This window comes from Chamaea fasciata, unplaced genomic scaffold, assembly GCF_029207755.1.
Source record: "Chamaea fasciata isolate MVZ Bird 193981 ecotype frontalis unplaced genomic scaffold, bChaFas1.0.hap1 SCAF_23, whole genome shotgun sequence".
NCBI classification, from domain to species: Eukaryota; Metazoa; Chordata; class Aves; order Passeriformes; family Sylviidae; genus Chamaea; species Chamaea fasciata.
The window spans coordinates 5,124,647-5,148,294 of record NW_027094108.1 but is presented as its reverse complement, the minus strand read 5'-3'; the positions used below and the strand labels follow the sequence as shown (position 1 = coordinate 5,148,294).

General features: G+C 44.8%; 2 protein-coding genes across 2 annotated transcripts in view; one reads left to right on the top strand and one right to left on the bottom strand.

Moving 5' to 3' along the window:
* Positions 1-13,711, bottom strand: part of MTOR (mechanistic target of rapamycin kinase) — a 62,052-nt gene extending 48,341 nt beyond the window's left edge. The window contains exons 1-20 of the mRNA XM_066202937.1: positions 13,661-13,711; positions 12,417-12,580; positions 11,936-12,044; positions 10,422-10,654; positions 9,867-10,067; positions 9,029-9,163; positions 8,323-8,598; positions 7,895-8,003; positions 6,910-7,096; positions 6,599-6,727; positions 5,533-5,777; positions 4,792-5,007; positions 3,943-4,148; positions 3,318-3,440; positions 2,914-3,003; positions 2,734-2,826; positions 2,072-2,206; positions 1,604-1,733; positions 1,164-1,414; positions 259-300 (exon numbers count right to left, since the gene is read on the bottom strand). Coding sequence (XP_066059034.1) covers positions 259-300; positions 1,164-1,414; positions 1,604-1,733; positions 2,072-2,206; positions 2,734-2,826; positions 2,914-3,003; positions 3,318-3,440; positions 3,943-4,148; positions 4,792-5,007; positions 5,533-5,777; positions 6,599-6,727; positions 6,910-7,096; positions 7,895-8,003; positions 8,323-8,598; positions 9,029-9,163; positions 9,867-10,067; positions 10,422-10,654; positions 11,936-12,044; positions 12,417-12,536 — 3,030 coding nt within the window. The 5' untranslated portion in view covers positions 12,537-12,580; positions 13,661-13,711. The remainder of the gene's footprint in view (positions 1-258; positions 301-1,163; positions 1,415-1,603; positions 1,734-2,071; positions 2,207-2,733; positions 2,827-2,913; positions 3,004-3,317; positions 3,441-3,942; positions 4,149-4,791; positions 5,008-5,532; positions 5,778-6,598; positions 6,728-6,909; positions 7,097-7,894; positions 8,004-8,322; positions 8,599-9,028; positions 9,164-9,866; positions 10,068-10,421; positions 10,655-11,935; positions 12,045-12,416; positions 12,581-13,660) is intronic.
* Positions 13,712-14,890: 1,179 nt separating this feature from the next.
* Positions 14,891-20,661, top strand: UBIAD1 (UbiA prenyltransferase domain containing 1). The gene is made up of 3 exons (XM_066203068.1): positions 14,891-15,021; positions 15,128-15,680; positions 16,934-20,661. The coding sequence occupies exons 2-3, from the start codon at positions 15,158-15,160 to the stop codon at positions 17,419-17,421; spliced, it is 1,011 nt and encodes a 336-aa protein (XP_066059165.1). The 5' UTR covers positions 14,891-15,021; positions 15,128-15,157; the 3' UTR covers positions 17,422-20,661.
* Positions 20,662-23,648: the final 2,987 nt, after the last annotated feature.

The window sequence follows — 23,648 nt, the reverse complement described above, 5'->3', positions numbered from 1 at the left end:
TTTAAATTTCATTTCTTCATGCAGTTTTTGAAGACTACAGTGACAAAATACAACATGGAGCTCATAAAAAGATAAAACTTTCATGAGAACTAAATACGAAATAATCTCAGCTTCTTTAGTGAGAACAGTACACATACATTTACCAAAAATGAACTCTGAGCTCCTCCTGTACTGTGCCTATTTTTTGGTGTAGTGAGAGAATGCTTACATACAGGACAAGGACCTTCCTCTTTTAGGCTTTATGTCACGCATACCCACCTCAGCTCTTCTCCCCAGTACACTTTCACCATCTTCTTTTACCTGAAAATTTTTAAACAGAGTGTGCACAACTGCATAGCTTTCAAGCAAGTTAGATCAGTCAGGTCTAGAACCTCAGCCAACCCAGATGTGAGATGTTTTCCTTATAACCTCAGTAGTAGTTCAGGCTGGGAGAAAACAGCAGTTCTATAGCAGAGTTGGGATTCTGCTAAGGGAACACCTGTCCCACCTATAAAACACAGCAGCAGCAGCAGCAAGTACAAACTGCCCTTCACACCCCAGAGCGTTTGGCTGCCTGAAGAAAGGCCTTGACAAACAGCAGCCATCTCTGGTTAGGTGCACCTTAAGCCCATCATCATCTTCACACAATTCTCATTTCCTTCTATAACTGCAACTTAAGCGGGAAGGAAGAGAAAGCACTGCTGTGGAATCACCACCCATGCTGCTGTAAATGTTACCAGACTGTATCAAATTGAGTTTTCCTTTTCAGAGATGAGCCAAAATACATGACTGCACCAGAAATCTGAATAATTTACCCTTATATTATTTAATAATACCATTTGCCACAGAGTATTAACACAGAGATCACTGAAAGGTCTGGAAGCTGCACAGGTGTTTTCCTAAACAAGAAAAGCCTGATGAAAACACAGAATCAAATACTGGCCTTCCAAGGATCATGCTCAGAAGCAGCTGTTTCAATAAAAAGCAAAAAACTCCTTTGCACTGGACATTCCAGTAAATGCTCACAGAAGGGAAAAAGCAAAGCTGAACCTCACTTCTGCAGCATGCTTAGCATCAACACATAGCACAGCAATGCCCAAAGCCAGTCACAGTCTCTTCAAGGAAATGGGTTCTTAATTTCATACAGTGGAACAGGCAGGAGGAGTGGTCCCAAGCACACTCACCTCTCGGATGGCACCATCACACACCCGTATTACATTGAGGAACGTTGGCATGACCTGGGGCAGGAACTGCACACACTTCAGTCCAAGGGATTTGAAAATAAAGGTGATGGCCTGAACTACCATAGTGTGGTGCTGGGACAAGGATTGGTCTCGGAAAATTCTCATCAGTGCCACCATAGAGACAGCTGGATAGAACTCATCCAGAGGGAGGTTGCCCATGTTCACCAACATCTCACTGGTGCTGTAGTCAGCTAGGATAAAGAAGGCAGTGTCATGAGTAGGTATTAAATGGTCTTGAATATGGGCTCAGGAACATCTAAGCGTAAGTTGAAAACATGTACACTAACAATTCTTTAAGAGGAGACAAACTGGTAACAAAACAGTCGAGATCTGTTTGTAGATCATAAAGCTGTCTGTCTGAAAGAAACTGAGATGCTTACAAGAATCCTGGCTGGATTTGGACTCCGAGAGGCTCACAGCTGAAGCATCTCGTGATTGATCGATCATGCCAATGTTCACTTTGTGTTTGTAAGGGTCCAAAGCACCCAGCAGCCCTAACACACGAATAGCCTGAAATGACACAAAGAAAGTTCACCAGAACTTCATCACTAAGGCCAAAGACAACACTCAACCCCCCCCCCCATATTTGAAAAGATCCTGATGATTTAAGAGGGAAGATCTTGAACTGAAGTGAATGCCTGGAAAAAACAGTGCTTTCCATCCAGCTTCTGGAAGCCATTTCACTGACTTCACACATGCACTCTCTTAATTCTGCTTATTGTATTTTGCTCAGCCACAACAATGATCTCTCCCTCCCTGCCTCAAATCTATGAAGCCACATTTATTTGGCAGCTCTCTCTTCCCAAAAAGCTTTTCTAAGTGGCTGTGTGACAGTTCCATGTTCATACCTCTCTGCGGGTGCCCTGGTTTTGCTCAGTCTTCAGGAAGTTCAGAAGCACCTCCAGCAAAGTTGGGTATTTCCTGTATGGTTCTACCACATAACCAGTGCTAGCCACAAGCTGCCCCAGTGTCCAAAGAGCCACCTACAGAGATAAAGCCCAGAGAAGATTAGTTTGGACCAAGGAATTTATTATGCCTTCTGATACATCAGTCACTCAGCTTCTGTAAAGTTTCTTTGAGCATTTTAGGGTCATACAGAAAACCACAGTCCATGGTTGGAAAGCCTCTATAAAGTACATTTTTCTATAAGCAATAGTAAAAAAGTAATAATCAACAATATCTTAGGCTGTCACAATTGCTTTCACTCAGAAGTATAATTCAAACAAACGTTCAATTCAGTGAGTCCAAGCCTTCCAATAAAAACAGCTTTTTTTTCCTTCTTGTTTTTCCTCTAACAGCTCTGAACTATATGTCACAACAGGCACTGTAATCCCTCACCTGTGTACAGTGAGTGTAACTCCACTAGAGAGACTTGAGTGGTTTAAAGGAGACTTTGAACCACTTGAGTGGTTTAAAGGTTCATTTTAGCAGCTATGATGGCACGTGTGGGTATTTTGTTACAGCTCTGGTCACAGCAGCTGTCCAGTACAGTATAGTTGTGAACACTTACTTGTCTTTTAGCCAGCAGGGAGGAGTCCTGTAGCATGTCCATAATTATAATGAAGAGCTCATCCACCCACTTCCTCATCTCCAGCCCACTGACCTATTGAAAGACAAAAATTCAGCCTTCATCTAGCATTCCCAAAACCTTAACAAGCATGGCAAAGAGGTATCTGCAGTATATGCCTACCTGTGCAAGTTCCCCTATGGTAGCCAGGACATTGTTAATCACACCTGGATTGGGATCTGGATCAGGATCTTTCAGTTTCACAATCAGGGCCTGGTGGGTGACAAATTAGAATGTGTTTAAAGAGTACTCAAAATTCTCTTTCCTTTTGTTTACACCTGAAATTGACCCCACAACCATAGTAAGAATTTCAACAGTAAAAAAAATTGGGTGTCACAAACATTATACAAATCTAGAATTGAATTGGGCTAAACTGTCACCCATGTGCATTCCTGTGAGTAACATTTACACCAATTTGGGGCTTTTTCCTGCTATGATAAAGCAAAAGAACTGCAGCTCCTGAGGGTCATGTAACCACTTGCTGTGCCACCTCATTCCAAAGTCACCAGGAAATGTAGAGACTCTACCTTAAGGATAGGCTCCATATAGGGACGGATGAGGCGTGGGGCATTAGAAACCAGGTGACCCAACATCCTGGCACTTTGCTCTTTAATTCTGCCAACACCACTGTGTTCCAGCTCTGTTAGAATCTGCACGAGAGACAATGGAAGCAAGCAAACCAGGAAAATAAAGGTAGGTAAAAATTCTTTGCATTTTCTTCTGTCACAACTCCAAAAGGCTGTTCTACATTTCACTCCACTATCATTTATCCTAAATTGAGCTAAAATTAATTAGCATAAAAGGGATGGCTCCAAAATCCATGTTTACAAAGAAGTACCATGCATTCACCTAAAAGCACCACAGAACATTCTTCCTCAACAAGATGGAAAGCACTGTGGCATGATGAAAAGGAGTGAAATAACAACTGCTATCCTTCCTTTCCCTTCTAATACATCCACAGAGCTTCAGTCCAAACATCCATCATGAGAAAGATCTGCTGAAACCCACTAAGCTGGGCAATAACTATTTTCCAAAGGAGATTGATTCCCCCACTCTCCATGCATTTTACAGCTGGATAGCCCAGTTCTTTACCACCAGCTTAGTCTGAATACCAAATATTCTGTTTTCCCTGCAGGCATCCCTCCTCCTTACCTGGATTAACATCTTTCGAAGGAAAGGCATGACAAAGGCAGGGTTCATGCTGCTCAGGCGCCCCACAGTGCAGATGGCCAGCTCTCGGATTTCAAACACTTGATCATTCAGGGCCACAAAAAGAGCTTGCAAGTTTTCAGCCTGGGCAAGGTGAGCATCAAATCGCTCATCCAGAGAAGCCAACACGCAGAAACGGATATCAGGGTCTGCAAGAATACATTTATTTCTCTTTAAATGCACTAAATTCCTGTTCTTTTTTTGCCTTTGTTCACAAAACAGCCTCAAAAATTCTTTACAGGAGCTTCCCCAGAGCAAGACAGTATATCAGTGTTTCATACACAAAAAACAGGACAGGTCAGCCCAGAAACCTCCGTGCCACTCAGCAAGCCCAAATAACCAAGTCAGTACAGTGCCAAGCTCTTGCACCTGCAAGTGTCACTTTTGAATGCTACGTGGCAACCTGAGAGGGGTTCAACTAGAAAGAATAAAAAAAAATAAAGTATGAAGTTTCAACAAGAAGGACCAATTCCTTCCCAAACTACAAAATTTAAGGCCGTGACTCAGAACAGCAGCAAAAGGGGTCTCAGTGTTCTGCTTAGTTCAAAGGATTACCAAGGACACAGCTGGAGCATTTTTCACTAGTGCTCTATTAATACCTCAAAAATCAAGATGTGGAAAAAGAAATCGAGAGACTTTTTTTTCTAACTTACCAAGTGACAGCTTAATTTTAGTGGCAAATATGTTCAAATTCTGTTACAAATTCTATTTCTATTCTTAATATCATCACTCGCTTACACGATAAAATTAACAGGGGGTAGGAGAACCCTTTTCTCTGAACCCCACACTAACCTGGGTCAGTTATTCCAACAACAAGCAGCTTGCTGAGGACATCAGCCACGACCTGCACTGCTGTCTGACTGACCACGTGGGCATGGCCACTGATCAAGTGGATGGAAGGTGTGAGCAGGCGAGAGCACGTGCGGGCGGCTTCCATGCGGATCTCCTTGTGTTCGCTGTTCAGGAAGTGATCGGCACAGTGCCGGACAAACTGGGTCAGGGAGTGGCCTGAAAAGAGGAAGATGGGTGGTCAGACACAGGTTTACACCTCAAGTACCAGTTTCACCAGGGAACAGGAGTTTAAAGAACATGCTGCCAGAATTTTCCTGCTACTTGTACTCTACTCCAATGCACCAGTTGTTTACATCCCATATACCCTCATGTCGTTGTAGGACACTAAAGAAAGATGAGATACTCCAAATGCTTCAGAAGGCAAAGAGCATAGAAAAAAGGCTTTATTGTCTAATTCTTACTACCTTTAATAAGGTGATCCAATACAGACTTAACATGATTGGTGAATAGGAATGACACCTCTCTAATCCCATTGGTTAAACCAGAGAAACAGCAAAACACCACTTGGAGACGGATTGTTTTGAGAAAAGATAGTCGTTTGCCAAGACTGTTTAGAGAAGAAGCTTTTTTGAGAAATTTTTCCTTGGGAAAAAGTTAGCAGCTGCAAGCAGGCTAAAATCTCTCAGACCCAGAAATATCAGGCCCACATGCTTTGCACCCTGTTTCCTTATCCAATCTTACCTTCAAACTCAAAGCTACCAAGTGTACGAAGGGCAAGGGTGATGCTCCCCACATCACTGGCCTCTGGGATGTTGGTGAGACTGGGGGAGGCCAGCTGGTGGGCAAGGCCCTTTGGCATGCCTGGATGTCGCAGAGGCTTGTGCATCAGAACAAGAGAGAGCATTTTCAGCAGCCCATCCTGGATATCCTTCTTCAGCTGTGGGATCTGACGGCTCAGGTCGTACAGCACAGCTGTTAGAGCAGGGCTGAGGGTAAGAAGCAAGAAAAAGTCATTAGGAAAGAAACAATGACGTGCATATTTCACCTTTTTGTTTATTTATGCCTTTGCCAATCAGAATGTAATTGTGGGCATTTGCACATGAGAGCAACACCTGCAAGCAGAGCACAGGGTCCTTGTGTGAACTGAGGCACGAGATGACCTTTCTGTATAAACTTGGTGAGAAAAGTTCCAGGACTGCTGCACACATCACTACATTAGCCAGTGTTGCTATAATACTGTTGCAAATCTAAATGACTTCTTGCACTTAAGCTTTTTAAACAAAAAAGCAACTAAATTAACTTCCAGGTGACACTATAATTTAAACATCTTTGTGCTACCTGAAAATTTTCTCCACACATTCCATATTTAATTCTATAATTAATTCCTCCAATTAGAACTGTCAGCTACAAAGGTGAAAGAAGCCAGGAGCAAACACTCAGCACTTCAGCTCTCCTTCTCTGCCAGTTTGATATGACAAGTCTGCTGGCTGTCAGTTGCTTTTGAAAATTTTGCAGGTTGCTGCCAAATGTGTTTGAATGGTGGAAAATAAAGGAGAGTGCTTTTGGACGAGTTGTTCTACAACAAGATTTTGTTACTGAGGTATGAACGCTCTTAAATAATTCAACAGACCCATTAACAGTTAAAACATACTATTCTTCTGAAACAGCTATAGTGATCTTCTGAAAGATCACTTACTTCAACTTAAAAGCAATAATCTTCCTTCTCAATCTGAAAACTTTAAAGATCTCAGTCTGTATGGTTGCCAATGTCATCCTGCAGCTAACAGCAAAACAGATTTATGCTTACCTCAGGCCCACAGCCAGCATAGGTTCCAAAAGCTCTTTGATGTCCTGTTGGATACTGGGTCCCATGGCTCGTGCCAGCATACTAATGCAGGTGAAGACTGTGGCATCAACCTGCACAGACTTCTGTCTCCTGGAAAGGGACCAAATAATTATGAGGAGCTGCTATTTTTCAAACATCTTTCCTCATCCCATTTCTGTGTTATCAGTCTAACAGAAACACTTCTGATTGTAATAAAAGAATTTGATCCCACATTCCAAAGTTATATAAGGAGCAAGTGTTTCCATTTCTTCCTCTAACTTTCACATACTTACTTGTGGGCAAAGTCCTTTGGGGGAAGAGCTGCTTTTATGATTTCAAGGACTTTTGGTAAGTAAGCTTGAAACTCAGACCTCACAGCCACAGAAAGCAAACCCAAGGCCTGGAAGGCTGCTGTTCGCTCCTTCTCCTTCTTCACACAACTGAGAACATGATTCATGGTGTCTGGAAGATACTGATCAGCTGCCCACAAGAGAAAATAATACAGATATTAGAATTCATTTAGGTCTATACAGTTGCATAACATTTCCAACTAAACCTTTACAAGGAAACAGACACAGTCATATTAAATTTGATGACACAATCAGCAGCAAACAAGTCACCATATAATAAAAATTTCAAACTATAGAAGGCTTTGTTTTTAAAAAGAAAAATCACTAGAATGAAAGAGCTATAAAACACCCCCACTGCAACAGGTTTTGTATACATATAGGATCCAAGCATCTTGGTTTCATGATTGATTGGAAATTTGGAATAATTAACACAAAAATTGTTATAACCCACAGAGCAGCCTGATGACTTGTCTCCAACTCTGATATTCTCCTAAACTTGCTTGATGAATCAACTAAACTGCTTTAAAGCTGGCAGGTATTTCCTAGCACATGCAACAGAGAAAAAGGAAGAGAACTCTAATAATATTTGGGATATACTGAGTCAGAGCAAGAGAGAATTCTCCTCTAAGTCTGACATACTGAGGAGAAAAAAAAAGAGAGGGGTTTATGTCTTATGGTATTGATCACCAAGTTCTGACAATAGGTTTCAATCTATTTTCTTCAACAGAGCAGCATTTTGGCATCAGTTATCAAGTCACACTCAGTAAAAAAAAAGACTGTCCTCCCACAAAGGAATGTGCTCATCAAACAAGCACCACATTTGGTGTGCTGCACTGCTTGCACAAGTTCATCTGGACCAAAGAGAGCTGGATAACTTCCAGCCTAAACTCAGCAACATTTCCAACATCCAACCATCTGTCTTTGTCACCTGTGAACGCTGAAGGACGGAAAGCTGCCAACCGCGGAAGCAGATTGAGAACCGTCATCTGGATCAAAGAATTTTTGCTGGTTCTGCACTTGAGAACCCACTGGCAGACCTGGAAGGAAGTAGATTAGGCTTTAAAGGATGCCAATTAACGCACTAATATTTATTACCTGTGTGCTTTTAAGTATTCTACTGACATTTGGCTTCACAGTCCATCAAAGAAAAGGATAATCAAGACTGCTTCCAAAAAGAAGTAAAACACTTGCCCCAAAACCAATAATGACAAATTCAAGATATATGTAAATGTTGAGTTTTGAAGGCTCAGTTCAATACTAGGCAGTATTACCAGCTAAGTAAAAACAAAAGGACAATTCCTCTGCAAGAACAGATGTTGAGAACGTTGGGAGACAAGCTGAGGAACAAACACATACCTGATCAAATTTCTCTTCCATTAGATCCCTGCAGCATCGACTTTCTACCAAAGTAGATTTTGCTGGGACAGGGGAGGTTGCAAAACCCATAATTCCTTGGTGAGCACTGTACCCCAGGAGACCGGCCAAAGCATTTGACTGAGATGGCTGAAGAGACTGAAAGCTTGTGAAGGGAGTGATGTGGCGAGGCTTGGTACTGAAGCCCATCAGGTCTTTGCAGTACTTGTCATGCACAAGCTGCTGCTGAGTGATCTCTTCCATCTCCTCTCTAAGGCGCTGGACAAAGTAGAGAAGCATTAAAAAAATAAAAAAGTAATTGAGTAAGATACTGCCAGTACAGTGTTACCCAAATCTCCTGAATAGCATCCTGTATAATCAATATCCAAATGGCTGTAAAACATCAACTGAGTAAAATCCAGCAAAAATATCTGGGTATCTAACACGCAAGAGAGTCCTCACTCCATAGAAAAAAATCTTTTTCATTGTATTTAATTCAGTTAATAGCCTTTCCCTTGGAGCTTATTACCTTCTCAGCCCAAAATTGTTCCTTTTATTCCTCTGACAGACTTTAGTTCTTGAGCCTATGCTCAGATGAGTTTTTCACCCAACAACCCCATTGCAACACTACAGGATATTTCCACAGACTGCAGAGCTGCTGTACACTCTCAATCAATCCCCATAATCCCCACCTTGCTCCTTTGCTCACCTCTCCCTCCATACTGCTGATTCTCACTAGCTCATTGAGGATCAGTAAGGCACCATGGATTCGGTCATCACGATTCATTCCTTTCTCTTTGGCCAAAGTCTCATCAAAGCCCTTCTCAGCCTCTTCGTATGTATGCTTGGGAAAAAAGAAAAAAATCTCAGTGACAATGCAGAAACAAAGCCTGTGGGAATGAAGAGTTACCGATGTTCTGAATTTTCCAAGAATAGCCATAAACCTCAACTGAGTAACAACAGAAGTATAACACAACAAAATTCCGATTCACCCAAAAGTTGTGGACTCTGCTGCAGGGCATTTTCAACAGCACTAATCAAACAGCATATTATCAGCTTCAACACTATCTGCAGCACTTACATGATTACAAGAAATCCAAGGTCACAACATTTGACTGCACTGCCCAAAACTTATTTGATATCACAAAGCTTGAATTCATGTGACAATGGCAGCAAAGTAAAGGTTCAGACAAAAGAATTCTTATCTTTCTCACTTACATTTAATCTACACTAATAAAACCCTCTGCTAGTAAGAGATGACACCAGATAATTGCATGGCTAAAAAACTAGGCCAAGTTCAACAGCTGAAGATGAGGTAGAACAATGTATTCTTGAAGGAGTTAAGTCTTGCTTACTTTTACAGTAACAGGCTAAAGGAACTACTCACTTTGGAAGCCATTGTATTTTCAACCCTTTCAAGGACAGGCAGTTTTTTTTCTGACAAAGGTGACACAGGTTCTTAGCTTAGCCAGCTCTTCTGAAAACTGGCACTTCAACATCTGCATTGCATTATGAGGGGCTGCTTCAAAACAAAGTTATTTTCTTACTCTGTACCACTGGGGCTTCTGCATCTCTTTTGGCTCCCGTTGCGTGGTGAGGATAAGGCAGGCTCTTAAGGCAGAGACAGCTCCCTCTCGGATGGCCTGTTTGGGATCCCACACAGCCACAAATATATTGTCAAAGAATGGCTGCACTTGCTGGAAGAAGAAGGTAGGCACGCTGATTGCCAGCTCACGCAAGACGAGAACCTGGAGGTGGGGAGGGAAACAGTAACAATCTGGAAGATGAGCACATAGAGACAAACCTCCTAACTTTTACAGTGTAGCACCGCTTGTTTAGACTGTCGATGTCTGTGAGCTGTTTCCATCCCCACACTCTGACAATTCCCAGCTTAACAGTGTCTTGGTCTTCATTAGTCACTGGGCTAATGGAGAAGCAACAGAGCAGCACTCTGTCTGCCATGAGAGTATTACAGACTCTCAGACATGCACCGGCAGCCATTCCCATTCTGACCAAAGCTTTTCTGCAGATTTCTGTGCATATTTCCCCCCACTGCTCAGTAATCCCAACCACCCCATGACAACAAAAAAGGCATCACTTACAGCTGCATGTCTACGACCTTCATTCCTGTCAGCTCCCAGCCACTCCAGAGCTCGTTTCACCTCAAACTCCACATACTCAGCTGTGAAGGTGTCCCCAGCCATGGCAAGCCTCCCGATGGCCTTGGAAGCCATCTCCATTACAACAGGGTCATTGGAGGGCAGGAGGTTCCTCAGGTAGTTGGCAAACCTGCCGATACGGGTGGCATTGCCTCCTTCAACACCGATGAGGCTGGCTGCAGAGAAAGGGAGCCATGCTGCAGTTCTCCCCCACAGTCAGTGAGGCAGACAGCAGGTAACCCCTGGATGAGAGCTTGTATTCCCTGCACATTCCTTAGAGATTCCCATTAAGTCCTCCTAAACTGCAAATCCACAGGAAAAAAAAAATCAAGCAACAGGAAAGAGCCACTGCTCTTTTGAGCCTGAACTTATTAAGAGAGTGGGAAAATGCATCTGGTAGCCTCATAGATCTTCCCCATTTATAGTTTTAAAAGAGAAAAAAATAATTCACCCTGGGATCACAGAGCCATTCCTAATAGAAAGACATCCATCTGCATCCAACTACTATAGCTAGTCCACCTCACAAGAAAAGTCAGGGACTGAATGGACCAAGGAAATGCTCTCCTCCTCAGTCCTAGAGATAGTCTCTCCTGGCCAGGGTGGAGGTACTTCATCAGGCACCAGCATGGCAGAAAGTTTTCATTGCCAGTGCCTGGGTTGTACCTGCTCTGTAGGTAAGGAGACGATCAGTGTCCAGGGTTGTCAAGCTGGCACCTTTCAACATCACTAAATTCACAAAACAATTTGAAAGCAATACTGTCAGCTTAAGATCTGATGTTATCAATAAGGATTTCTCTAAGGCATTTACACTGCCTTCAAACACATCGGGACTGGATGATTATGTCTATGAGCCTAAACCAACATCTCTTTGGTTATTTAAGAAGTAACTGCTACAATACAGGCCATTCACCTGGAAGGCAAAGTATTTACCCAGGCTGACTTCCCCAAGAGTGGACAGCTCTGTAATCTCTCAGAGAACACACAGCCAGAGCCACTAATGGAGAGGCTGATCAGATCCAAAGCAGAAGCTAACTGAGCCCCTCTTGGGGATGGAAGTTGCTGTTATGGAGCCAGGTAAGTTTACATAACAAGAATCAATCTCCCCAGATGGAAGAGAGTTGAGAAAGTCAGCCTACCCTGATACACATAAAGGGGCAGCACAGAGTGCTCTCAGCTGAGCTTCGGAACAGAATTTTCAAGTGTTCAGCATTCATATTTGATGCTCACCTCCCAGAAGAGCTCAGGGCCCATTAAGTACCAGGTTTTCAGCCACTCTAAGTAGCTGAAACTATGCTGACACTTCACACAGATTTTCAGAGCCCAGAAACCAGAACACACCCAGTGTACTGTCAGACATCAGGCCCCAAGTATAAAAGCTCACTCCTTTTGAAAATCTGTCCCTAAAGACAGTTTTAGGAAGAGAAAACTCAGCAGAAGCATTATGCACTTTCACTCACCTATAGCCAGAATGCCACCCTTCCTTTCATTTGCATCAGAACTAGAGACCAGCTCAAATATGTGATGATTCAGCTGATCGTAAAACCTGGTAGATTCTTCCTGACTCATCTGTAAAAGCAAAAAAGTTCAAATCAACTTTCAGCATTCTCTCCCTCCCTCCTGCTCCAAAACCTCCACAAAGACAATGCTTTTGATGCCACTTAAACAGAAAGAAATTAAATCAACCATACATTATGAGCTCTTAATAGTTTCTCTTATTTGTGCCCTGGATGCAGCAAGTTAACTTATTCTGGTACTTGATTACACATTTGTGTCTCACCTCTCCTACATGCCAGGGGGCAAAGGTAAGGTCCCTGCTGTGCCCCATCTCCCCTCTAAGACCAGCTTCCACATTCCCAAAGCCTCCACTGCCAAGGCAGCCAGCCCATACCCACACTCGCAGGAGGCACAGGGATAAACAATCCTGTTTGCAGCACTCACCTCACGCAGCTCCATGGTGACATAATGCTGCAGGTCCTTGGCAGCTTTGGCCCTCGTCTCCTCGCTGCGACTCTTCAGGCCATTGGCAAATTGCTGGAGGATGGACACGGTGCCCGACATGGTGGCAGGAGCCTGGGGCTCAGGGGCATCAAGTCCTGTAAATTCTTCAGAGAGACACTTTTTTTTTTACTGCCTGAATTGAAATCCCTGAGTTTCTTTCTTAAGGCTGTCCCTCCTGACTGTTCCCAAAATACAGATGAAGATGCTATGTTGGCAGACCATAAAATTACAAGCAATGACTGTATTCCTTAGGCATTACACTCCATAATAAAACTGTACCACCACATATCTTGACCCTATTTGCTCTCTAGTTCCTCAAACACCAAAATACATTGCAGTAGGCCAGGTGATGATCCAATCCTAAATCAAGGGTCATGCAACAGTTGAAAAAGAGCAGGCTCAAACCAGGCTTTGTAAGAACCTATAATAAGTAAGCACAACCATTCCCAGGATTCTATCACCATCATCTCTGACTCCTCCCTGAACACTTTCATCCAAGTTTCTCCACAGAAATCTCAGTGTTACACTGACACAAGGAAGACTCAGGAAAAGCAAGTGTTACATCCTTCAAGAGATACTTAGATATGGGAAGTCCAGTTATAGCAACACCAGTCACTGCAACAGGGGGTTTCCTAGCATAACACATAAACAAACTTTCTCAGGAGCCTTTCTTAACGTCGAGAACATTTCAGATGCTTGACGCTTCCCCCCTACCCCGATATTCAGATTACGTAAGACCGAAGCAAGCACTGACACTAGAACTTCAACTGCTTCTCCCCAAATGTTCCACACGCGGTCACAAACATCCAGCGGGACCACAGGTGAGGCGGCTGCTGGCAGGAGCCAGGAGAGGCTCCCCGGAGCCAAGAGCAGCCGGGAGCTGCTGACATCGCCCCAGCCCGGTGTCAGTTCCGGGGATTCCCTCACAGGACCCGGCGGAGGGGACCCGGCAGGCCGGAGCCCGGGGGGAGCTCCGCAGGCCGACACTGAGGGAGGGCTGAGGCGGGGAAAGGCGGGCACGGCCGGCGGGGCCGCAGCGGCAGCGCTGCGCGGCCGGGGCTCAGGCAGATCGGGCCGGGCAGGAAGCGGGAGGTGAAGGGAAGAGGAGCCGATGATGACGAGATGCACCGCCGCTTTCGCTCTCTCTCGCTCTCACTCTCTCACTCACTCAGTCACTCACTCACCCGCCGACGCCGCCGGCTCCCCTATTCCGGGCCCCGGGCCCCACGCCCGCCCCGCCGCCGCGCCTGCGGCGCCGGCCCGTCCCTGCTGGCCAATAGGCTCCCAGGAACGCCGTGATCGGCATCACAGCTGACCATTAGAAATAGAGGAAGGGGGAAGAAGCGCTCAAAGCTCCGCCTCTTCCCCAAGGAGCAGCGAGCACAGCCGCCTTCTGACCAATCATCAAGGCAGTCGTGACTGAGTGACAGTGTATTTGACCAATAGAATGGCTGGGCTGGCTCATCGCCCCACCTTCCCGATGCCGCTTTCCGCCTTTCCGGGAGGCGCCGGCTATGGCCGGGCTGCAGCATGGGTGGGTCGGGTGGAACAACCGGCGTAATCTGCTTGGGCTTGCGCGAAGCGTTCGGCACTGTTCTGCATGACATCCTGGTCTCTCAACTGGGGAGACATGGATTTGATGGATGGGCCACTCGGTGGATAAAGAATTAGCTGGATAGCCGCACGTAAAGGGTTGCGGTCAGCGGCTCATTGTCCACACGGAGACCAGGGACAGTGGTGTCGCTCAGGGGTGGTACTGGGTGGGGCTAATAGTGTTCACCAACTTCGTCGGCGACATAGCCAATTGGACTGAGGCACCCTCAGCAAGTGACACCGAGCTGTGCGGTGCTGTTACATGGTGGAGCGACGGGATGGGGACTATAGAGCATCTCCTCTATGGGAGAAGGTTGTGTGGACATCTCAGAGCAGCCTTCCAGTATCTGGAGGGGCCTACAAAAAGGGACTCTTCACCAGGAACAAGGGGGAATGGGTTAAGAGTAAAAGAGAGGAAATTTAGTTTAGATGTTAGGAAAATGTTCTTCCCTGCAGGGGTGGGGAGGTCCTGGCATAGGTTGCCCAGGGGAGCTGTGGCTGCTTCATCCTTGGAAGTGTCTGAGGCCAGGTTGGACGAGGCTTGGAGCACCCTGGGACAGTGAAGGTGTTGATCAGCTTTAAGCGATGAGCTTTAAGGTCCTTCCCGGCACAAGCCGAGCTGAGGGCACAGTGTGCGCACTGCGCATGCGTAAAGCGAGCGGGGCGCTGCCGCCGTGCCCGCTGTGCACCGCTGAAATGTGTCCGGCTGCCCGTGACAGCACCAAAGTCGGCTCTGTCCGCGCCGGCCTTCGGGCGCTCCGTGGCGGCTATGACGTGAATCGTGGTGCTGGCGCGTGCCGCGGGGTGACCCCCTGGCCGCCGCGCATGACGCCGTGGGCCGCTTAATTTTCCTTTTAATTTGCGCCCCGGGAGGTGCCGGCGAGTGCGGAACCCCTCGCGCGAGGCCGCGGGGGCGGCGAGGCCGGGCGGGCCGGTGGTGGCGGCAGGGCGGGTAATGGCGGCGCTCTGGCATCCCCCTCAGGCCGCCACGGCGGCGGCGCCCCTCGCTGCCCCCCGGCCCCCGCCGCCCCATTAACGTGCGGCCCTTCCCCTTCTAGGTGCTGCTGCTGCGAGACGGCGGGGCGAGCATGGGACCGGCAGAACCGGTGCAGAAGATCAGCATCAGCGCCGAGAGCCCCCGCGGGAGCGAGAGGAACGGCGGCGGCTCGGCGCTGGCGGGCGTGGACGGGGCCGCCGCCGGCAGCTGGAGACACAAGTGCGCGGCCTACGTGCTGGCGCTCCGGCCCTGGAGCTTCAGTGCCTCGCTGACCCCCGTGGCGCTGGGCAGCGCGCTGGCGTACCGGGCCGAGGGAACGCTCGACCCGGGGCTGCTGCTGGGGAGCGCCGTGACCGTCCTGGCTGTGCACGGCGCCGGCAACTTGGTGAATACCTACTATGACTTCTCCAAAGGCATCGATCACAAGAAGAGCGATGACAGGACGTTGGTGGACCAGATTTTGGAGCCGCAGGATGTAGTGCGGTTTGGAGTGTTTCTCTACACCGTGGGCTGTCTCTGCGCTGCTGGGCTCTACACTGTCTCCACGCTCAAGCTGGAGCACCTGGCCCTGATTTACTTTGGAGGACTTTCCAGCTCCTTCCTTTATACCGGAGGTAAATGCTGCGTCCCGTTTGTTATGAATGTGAATATAGAAGTGATAGAATCAGCTGAATTGTCAAAAGGTTTCTAGAAGACACACGTGATCTGTCTAGTGCACTGCCATAAAATATTTGTGGTGTTTCCTGAAGTGCTGGTACGTAAACTTGTGTTCTTTGCAATTGAATGTTGTGGGGAGAGTCATACTGAGATCTTCAGTTGGGTAGTGGTGTTGAGGCATTATTATTTACATATATGGCTTTAGATGCTTATCAGAGCTATTGCTGAATCTTTTTGTGAAGTTTATTTCGTATCCTTTAGCACTGTAGCTGATGGCATGTTTTCGTTCCTTTGGTGGGAATGTTACTTTGTTATGGAATGTTTTGTTGTTATTCTTTAGATCGAGCTTCACTGTGAATGCTGTACAGTTTGTGAGTCTTCTTAACAAGAAAAGGATATTTTAGTGTCTTCCTGTGTTGGATAGATATAAACATCATTATTAGGAGAAGAAAAAATTACTTAGTTTCAACCTGTCGGACTCTGTTATCTGGGTTTCCCTGAAGGTGTCTTGTCAGTTTTGCATTTGTTCTGAGCGTTTTGTGTATTTCTTCAGGGTCAGGTTCTAGTATGCATGATCACTCTGAAAAGTACCTTCTTTCTATAGATTTCTGCAGAGACAGGTACTCCTAGGTGGTTTTAACCTGGCCCTTAGTTTTTGTTACATTGTTTGTCTGGAGAAATCCTTATCTTAAAAAAGGGAAAAAAAGAGATAACATGTTTCTTGTCCACTGCTGCATGTGCTTTGGTTGTTTTGCAGTATTCCTATGGGAAAGGGCTGTTGCTGGATGGACACAAAGAAGTTACACTTACCCGTCAGGTTGTGAAAATGGGAAAGAAGGAAATTTATTTTTGGGATCTCAACTTACATAGTTTTTGGAGTTTGATCAGGGATTGTGGGATGAGGTTAACACCTCTCTGACCCCAGTGGTCAACCTAGAAGTGCCTCAATTTGTTCTTCCCCCTGGAAGGGAATGCTCCATTTATAAACATCCCTCTTTGTTTATGTTACAATTGGTGAGGAAAACTCCAGTCCAAGAATGTAAACATCAGAAGGCTGAAAAATCAGGGCGACAAAGGGATCATGATGTTATGTCATCCATTCTCTTCCGTCATCTGAATCATTTAATGATGCTTGATTTTATTCATCCATTCTCTTCTGTCATTTGAATCATTTAATGTTGCTCGATTTCATTCTTGTGTCTTGCCACAGGGATCGGGTTTAAGTACGTGGCACTCGGCGACGTGGTGATCCTGATCACCTTTGGGCCCCTGGCTGTGATGTTTGCCCACGCAGTGCAGGTGGGTTACCTGTCAGTGTCCCCCCTGCTGTACGCTGTCCCCCTGGCCCTGAGCACCGAGGCCATCCTGCACAGCAACAACACGCGGGACATGGAGTCGGACCGGCAGGCAGGAATCGTCACCCTGGCCATCCTCATCGGCCCCACCTTCTCCTACATCCTCTACACCGTGCTGCTCTTCCTGCCCTACCTGATCTTCTGTGTGCTGGCCACACGTTACACCATCAGCATGGCCCTGCCACTGCTCACCATCCCCATGGCGTTTTCGCTGGAAAGACAATTCCGCAGCCGGAGCTTCTGCAAAATTCCTCAGCGGACAGCCAAACTCAATCTGCTGCTGGGGCTTTTCTATGTGTTTGGCATTACTTTGGCACCAGCTGGTGCTCTGCCCAAACTGTGAAAAGAGCTGTAGGCTCAGGCCTCATAATTCACTGTTCATGCCAATGGATGTTATGAGTAAATGGCCCATTATGGACAGTGGGAAGAATGGAAAGACCACCTTGCACTGTTGATAGTGAATGTTATGATTTCGGTTCTTGGACAGCTTATACAACAGACTTTAAAAAGTGATTTGTCAGTTCTTCAGAAGGGGAGAACTGTGTGGCTTTGCTTTGAGGAGCAAGGTGACATAAGGTCAAGGAAATGTTTAAAGAACCTCATCCTTCTGCCACCTGATTTTTTCACTGTCAGTTCAGTGAAAGACAGAGCCTCAAATCACACTCTCTGTTCACTTCGCAAGCACAATGATTGCTCTTATCACTTCTTTTCTTACAGTGGTGAAAGAGTCCAGTGATTCCCATGTGGGAATCAGAGAACACTGCCAAATGTTTAGCATCACAACCTAGGTGCCATTAATTCACTCCCTTGTAAGTGTATTTCATCTTCATCTGCTGTATGTTTTAATTTTTGTTTTGCTTTTCCAAGCCAAATTTCAAGCTCTTCTTTCCAAGCTCCCTGAAATGCACTAGATACTGATTCATGAACTATTCCTTCTGCTTGTCCCATATAGTCTAGAAATTTCAAAGTTATAAATCTCTTTGGGTTGTGGTGCTAAAATGGAGCACGAATAACCCACTGCACAAACTTTAAGCCAGAACCAGTAAATCTGTATTCTGCTACAAAGGCTGAAGCTGTAAATGCAAACCATGCGACTGGAAAGCCCTCAATGGGTAGAAAAACAAATGGTTTCCATTTTTGTATTTGCTTAGAGTTTACTCTCTGAAATGACAGTTTTTGAGTTAAAGGGGAGCTGACTGTGTGCCAGATTTCTCTCAATAGCTGTGGTTTAATGGATATGTAGGTGGAAAACAAATTCTTGATTTAGAAAAAGCAATTATTTTCATTTGTTTTTCTCTGTTTATTTAGAGTATTATTCACACTATTATAGTGAAATGTCTCATTATAAGAAGCCCAGTTCAGCAAAGAAGAAAGATAAAGTGTTAGGAAAAAACAGATCTGGATTATTGCATTTGGCTCTGCATAAAAATTAGGACTTCAAACAGGAAGAAACCAATTTTGTTAACAAGATTTTTCCTAATGGAGTCCAGAGTTTGTGTCACTGAATCACAATTAAGTGATCTCCAAAGAGAAGTTCCCCACCTCTTTTCCCCATTCTATATCTTACAGCATTGCTTTGTTTCCTCCTGCAGGCCTGGCCACTTGCTGTTCATGTGGCCCTTTGGAGAGCTGATTGTTTCAGCTGCTATGGAGCTGTGTGAAAAACATGCCAAACATAATGGGGAAAACACGTGCCTTCCAGTGCAAAGGTGGATTTGATCCATAACATATTACCTAGTGGCAACTGAATTCTCTTCTGTGTTTATTTAGTCCTGTTTTCATAAAAAGCTTGTTTGCAGGAGCTGTGGAACGCTCAGGGGAATTGACACAGTGTTGAACTAGAGCTCCTGGTGCCAGGTCACAGCCTTGCTTTTCCACAAGTGTGTGCATTGAACCGCTGTACCAAGGGCTTTTACACACAAGCAATAAAGTAGCAATAAACTCACTTGGTGTTACCCTGCATCTGTCACAGGTAAGTTCTGCCCTTGTGGTGTAAACCTGAAAGAGCCCAATGTCCCATTAGTGGGTTGTACTGGCAGCAGCAAGGCTGAGTTGGTGGTACCTGATTTCATGGTACAGCCATTTAGAAACTGGTTTTACAGCTTCATGTTATCCAGTGTTACCCAGCAGTTACATCTGAGCTGAAGTTAATGGGAAGGAGTCTTTGCAGGCTTATTTAATGAGCCACAGTTTCATCCTTTATTTATTAAAGTGAGCAAATGATCTCTCTGTTCTGACTAGGCACAGGACAAGAAAAGATGGACTTCAGCAACTGCTTTCTACAGCAAAATACTTGTTAGGATTAAAAACACAAGGAGAAAATGCAAAAGTTCAGCTCAGATGGTTGGAGGGAGCTGTCTGCCAGGTTTTGGAAACTGTTTCCAATGCAGATATATACAACAGAATTTCTACTGTTACTTCTTTAAGGACAGTCTGAAGAAGAGCCTGGCTCCAATACCCATTTCACATTTCTGCAAACCAAAAGCTTTTGTAGGGATAAGTAAGGGCTGAGCTGACAAATCTGTTAACCTTGCAATAGGGGATATGCAGGTTTATTGGGTTAATCCTGCCCTTTGTAGCAGCTGTGTGCTTCATTTTAGGATAGCTTGGCTTTGAATAGCTTTCAGTTTCGAAGAATGGTTAGTTATCTTTTCTCTACTTCTTTTACAAAAAACTACACTACTCCAGCTGAATTCCTTAAAGTAACTTGGCTTGTATCTTTGATAACTGTAATTGTAATCATGGGCAGATAATTGGTGCCCTGGAGTATGTAAGTCTTGCTTGTATCTTGACTACCCTTTCCTGGGTAGGATGTCTAGTTAGGGCTGGAAAGGACCAGTGCTTTTTGTTACTAAGATGAAACAGCTCATTAGTACAAAAATATGTGTGTGGAACACTTTCTGAGGTAGGGGAGATTCAAAGTATTTTAACAGTAAAATGGAGATGAAAATTTGGTAATTCCTTACTAACAGATGCTGGTTGCCTCTGATTCCCTCTCTTTGAAAAACAGTGTCATTCCAAGTTCTTAAGGATATTAGCTAACACATTCTGTGTAATAGCTAACACATTCTTCACTATGGTTTTGAGGAAGTCATTTAACTTCTCTCTGTCTCAGAAAACAGCTAATTTTTGCCTACCTTACAGGGATGCTGAGCTGACATAATTGTCATAGAGAGCTTTGAAAGTAAAAAGTGCTTTATCTCTGTGTGCTTTCTGAAAAGCTTGTTAGTACTAGAAAACATTTTAGATACAAACTAACACAAAGGGTGACTTAACCAATGTAATTAGGCCAAAATAATCTTCATGTATAATCAGTGAGTAGTAAGAGGGGTTCATTTATTGGTTTGCTTTGTGATGAAGATGCTGGCTCTCTTCCTCTACCCCACTTTTCCCTGTGCCATGTTACTTTCCCTGAATATAAACTTCAGAAACTTCTTTCAGGTCACTCTTGATGAGCTGTATTGCAGTGTGATGAGTGTGCACTGGTAGGTGAACAGATCTGTAGCCCATCTGTTAATGTGTCCTAAAGCACCTCCTGGCCTTTCTTCTTACCCAATAAACTGTCTGAATGTTACTCAGTTAATTATGCTGTGTTTGATTCTTTTATATTACTCAAGTTGTATTTTAGCACATGGATTAAAACATGGTCACAAAAGAAAGAGGGTCTTCATCTGCCACGTTTATAGTATAAGTGCCTGAAAAATCATACTTGGTGTAAAAGTCCTTTCATGAATCCAGTAGCCCTGTCCTTTCCTGTCACAAGGCAGACAGTTCTGTAGCAATGATCATTTCCTACTAATGGCAGACTTAGAATAGTTCTGGTATATTAATCAATGTGCAGAATTTTCTCTGATGCAGTCTTCTGTGCCATGTACTGTTCAGTTTTTGTAAGGAGGTTTCAGCTGAACTTTAATACCTTTAATAAAGATGAACTTCCTCATCCTCACCAGTACGTTCTGCCAGTTTTGCAGTGCTGTGGTCACTGCTCCATAGAACTGTGACAGGATAATGCCTCCCCCATGTGTGTCATAAATGAGCCTAAAGCATGGTTTGAAATTTTCCTGCCTTGGCCAATGGCACAGTATGCTCCGCAAACACATTAGGAGATAGACAAAAGGATAAAATGCAGGACAGCATGACATCTCTACGTGGGCTGATTTTTCCAAATAAGGAGGCTCCAGTTCCGAGTGTCTGCAGATGGCAGCGTTGCTCTTCCATTGGTGCTGCAGCACCTTTTCTCTACAGGAACTCGTGAGCTGTGTTTGCAAAGGAGTTTTTAGTGTTTGGCTGTATCTCATTGGGTCTCTGGTGTAAGGGAACTTGAAAGATAAGTGGCTGCAGATGAATTTCTATCGTGCAGATGATGACTGGGCAGATGCTCCTGGCCTGGGCAGGTACTGGCAGAAACGGGCATTTGAAGAAAGCCAGTCAGCTCCTAAATTTTAAAGCCTTTGCTGATGGCTTAATAAGCTTTGTCTGGTTAGGTGCTGTGGGCTGAGCTTTCAAAAAAGTGTGGGCAAGCTATGTGTGAGAAGCAGTACACTTGTGGGGGGAAGAATGCAGTGTCTGCACACTCTGTGAGATGTACTTCTGCTCAGTCAATTGCTTTTAACACATCTTGAATCCCAAGTGAATAATCTTAATGCTTTTATAGTGTTTTTAGGAGCTTGGGCTCTATTCTCCCCATTACTTGGGTGAGAAGACTGAATCACTGCTGCTTACTCAAGGTGATGCTCCTTGGAGGAGAGTACTTGACAGTTTCCAGTCTGAAACCTTAACAACTGGGCCTTTCCCCTCATACCTTGCTTTATCCGGTCATGGGTAGATTATTTTTATTTCAATCACCTTCATACTTTGAGTTTGAGCCTGCTTAATTATGTTTAAGGAATGAAGTGCTGCTCTGGCTTCTTAAGGCTATTTTTCATTTTAAGGTGGAGTTAAATATCCAGCCGAGATAAAATCAATGTCTCTCAGCATTACCTAAAAATGAGTGACTTTCAAAAAGCTCAGCAGAGCTGGATTATTGCAGCTATATGTCTGAAGGAAACAGGCCCAGTGCTGGACAGCATCATGCCCGTGTTTTATTGTCTGAAGCAAGGTCTTTGTGCTTTTCTGAACTCACAGTAAGACCCAAAATGAGCAAATTTGTCAAGGGATTTTTTACACTGTCTTCTGATGATAGCTTTCAATGCTGTCAGTGTTTATTCGTGCTACATCTTGAGGAAAACCCATGTTCTAATCCAGATGTTTCAGTGGCCCACAAGGATTTGTATTAATGACAAAACTTGAAGGACATAGTTAAGCATTCTTTTGGGATCAACTGAGAGAGTGTGACTTGCTCCAACATTTATCTCACTGATCTGCAGGAGCCGTGGGCTATCAGCCAAGTTTATCCGTTCCCTCAGAAAGAAACCTGTGCTTGTGCATCTTTCCCAGGCTTCATGCATGCACTGTCCTGAGTGAGAAGTTCACACACCAGAGTTCACAACTTCTCCACATGAAGACCAAAAAGTTTTTTAAAAGCAGAACAAATCCAAACAAAGCTATAACCCCTGACTGTCCTCTGCTGAATTCTCACTGGCTTGCCAGGACCTGAGTGATTTGAACTGAAAATGTATGGCACCATCAAGTTACTTTATCATGAAATGACAAGGAGGAGAAGCTGCTCATTAAGGAGATGGTAGATCAAGATGAACATGCTGACTGAGAGATGTGTCACAGGCGGTTTGTCAGGAAGCAAGGAAACCAGTGAACCTCACTAAAACACTGGATCTGAAATGCTGCTCTAGGAGCTTGAAAGTGTAGAGAGCTTAGAAACAAGAGGTTAGGATCTGCCTCCTCCAGTCTGCCTCCTGGTTGGCACCTTTCAGATGTCTTGTCCTAGGCTGGAGTGGCACTGGGCAGGTCTGCTGGTCTGGCAGTGATTTTAGGTGCTAAATGAGGTGGGAGGTCCTGGCACCTGCTCTTTGTTCTAGTGCTAGGTCCATGACCAGTTTGTTAACTGGGAAATGCAGAATAGTCAGCAATTTTAATAAAGCCCAGAGTCTTTAGAATGGACAGAGTGGACAGTTCTTTTAGGGAGTGGTTTGGTTTGTGTGACCTGTCACTGAGGTAGCACAAAGAATAAAGATGATGCATGCTTATAGGTGTGCCATCAAGCCAAAAAACAAAGTCTGTGCCCCAAATGGGCTGGCATACTTGTGGTAAGGGAATAAACCAAGTGCTGGTTTGATACAAGGGTCAAATTCAGGCAGTTTACATCTCACACAGTGTTTGCAAATAAATCTGCACAAATCATCATGCTGTGGGAATTAAGCAGCTTCTCAGACTTTGACCTAATGGAAAGAGAGTCTAATAAACCATCTTCCCAGTCTTGTTAGCTGTTGGCACAAGGGTTGATGAAATGACTCCAGAAAGATTATAAATCACTTTCTGTATGACATGAGGCCACTGTATGCCACAGTTAGGTCATATTTTAACCTGTGGGGGATAGCTGTACTGCTGTATAAACCTTAGATCCAGCCAATATAAATAAAGGAGAGTTTGGGAATAACAGGCTAGAGATTCATG

Excerpts from the sequence above, each read along its gene's own strand:
- UBIAD1 (XM_066203068.1), top strand. The coding sequence starts at position 15,158 with ATGGGACCGGCAGAACCGGTGCAGAAGATCAGCATCAGCGCCGAGAGC. Across the intron at positions 15,681-16,933 it reads CTCCTTCCTTTATACCGGAG|GGATCGGGTTTAAGTACGTG; the intron begins GTAAATGCTGCG and ends GTCTTGCCACAG.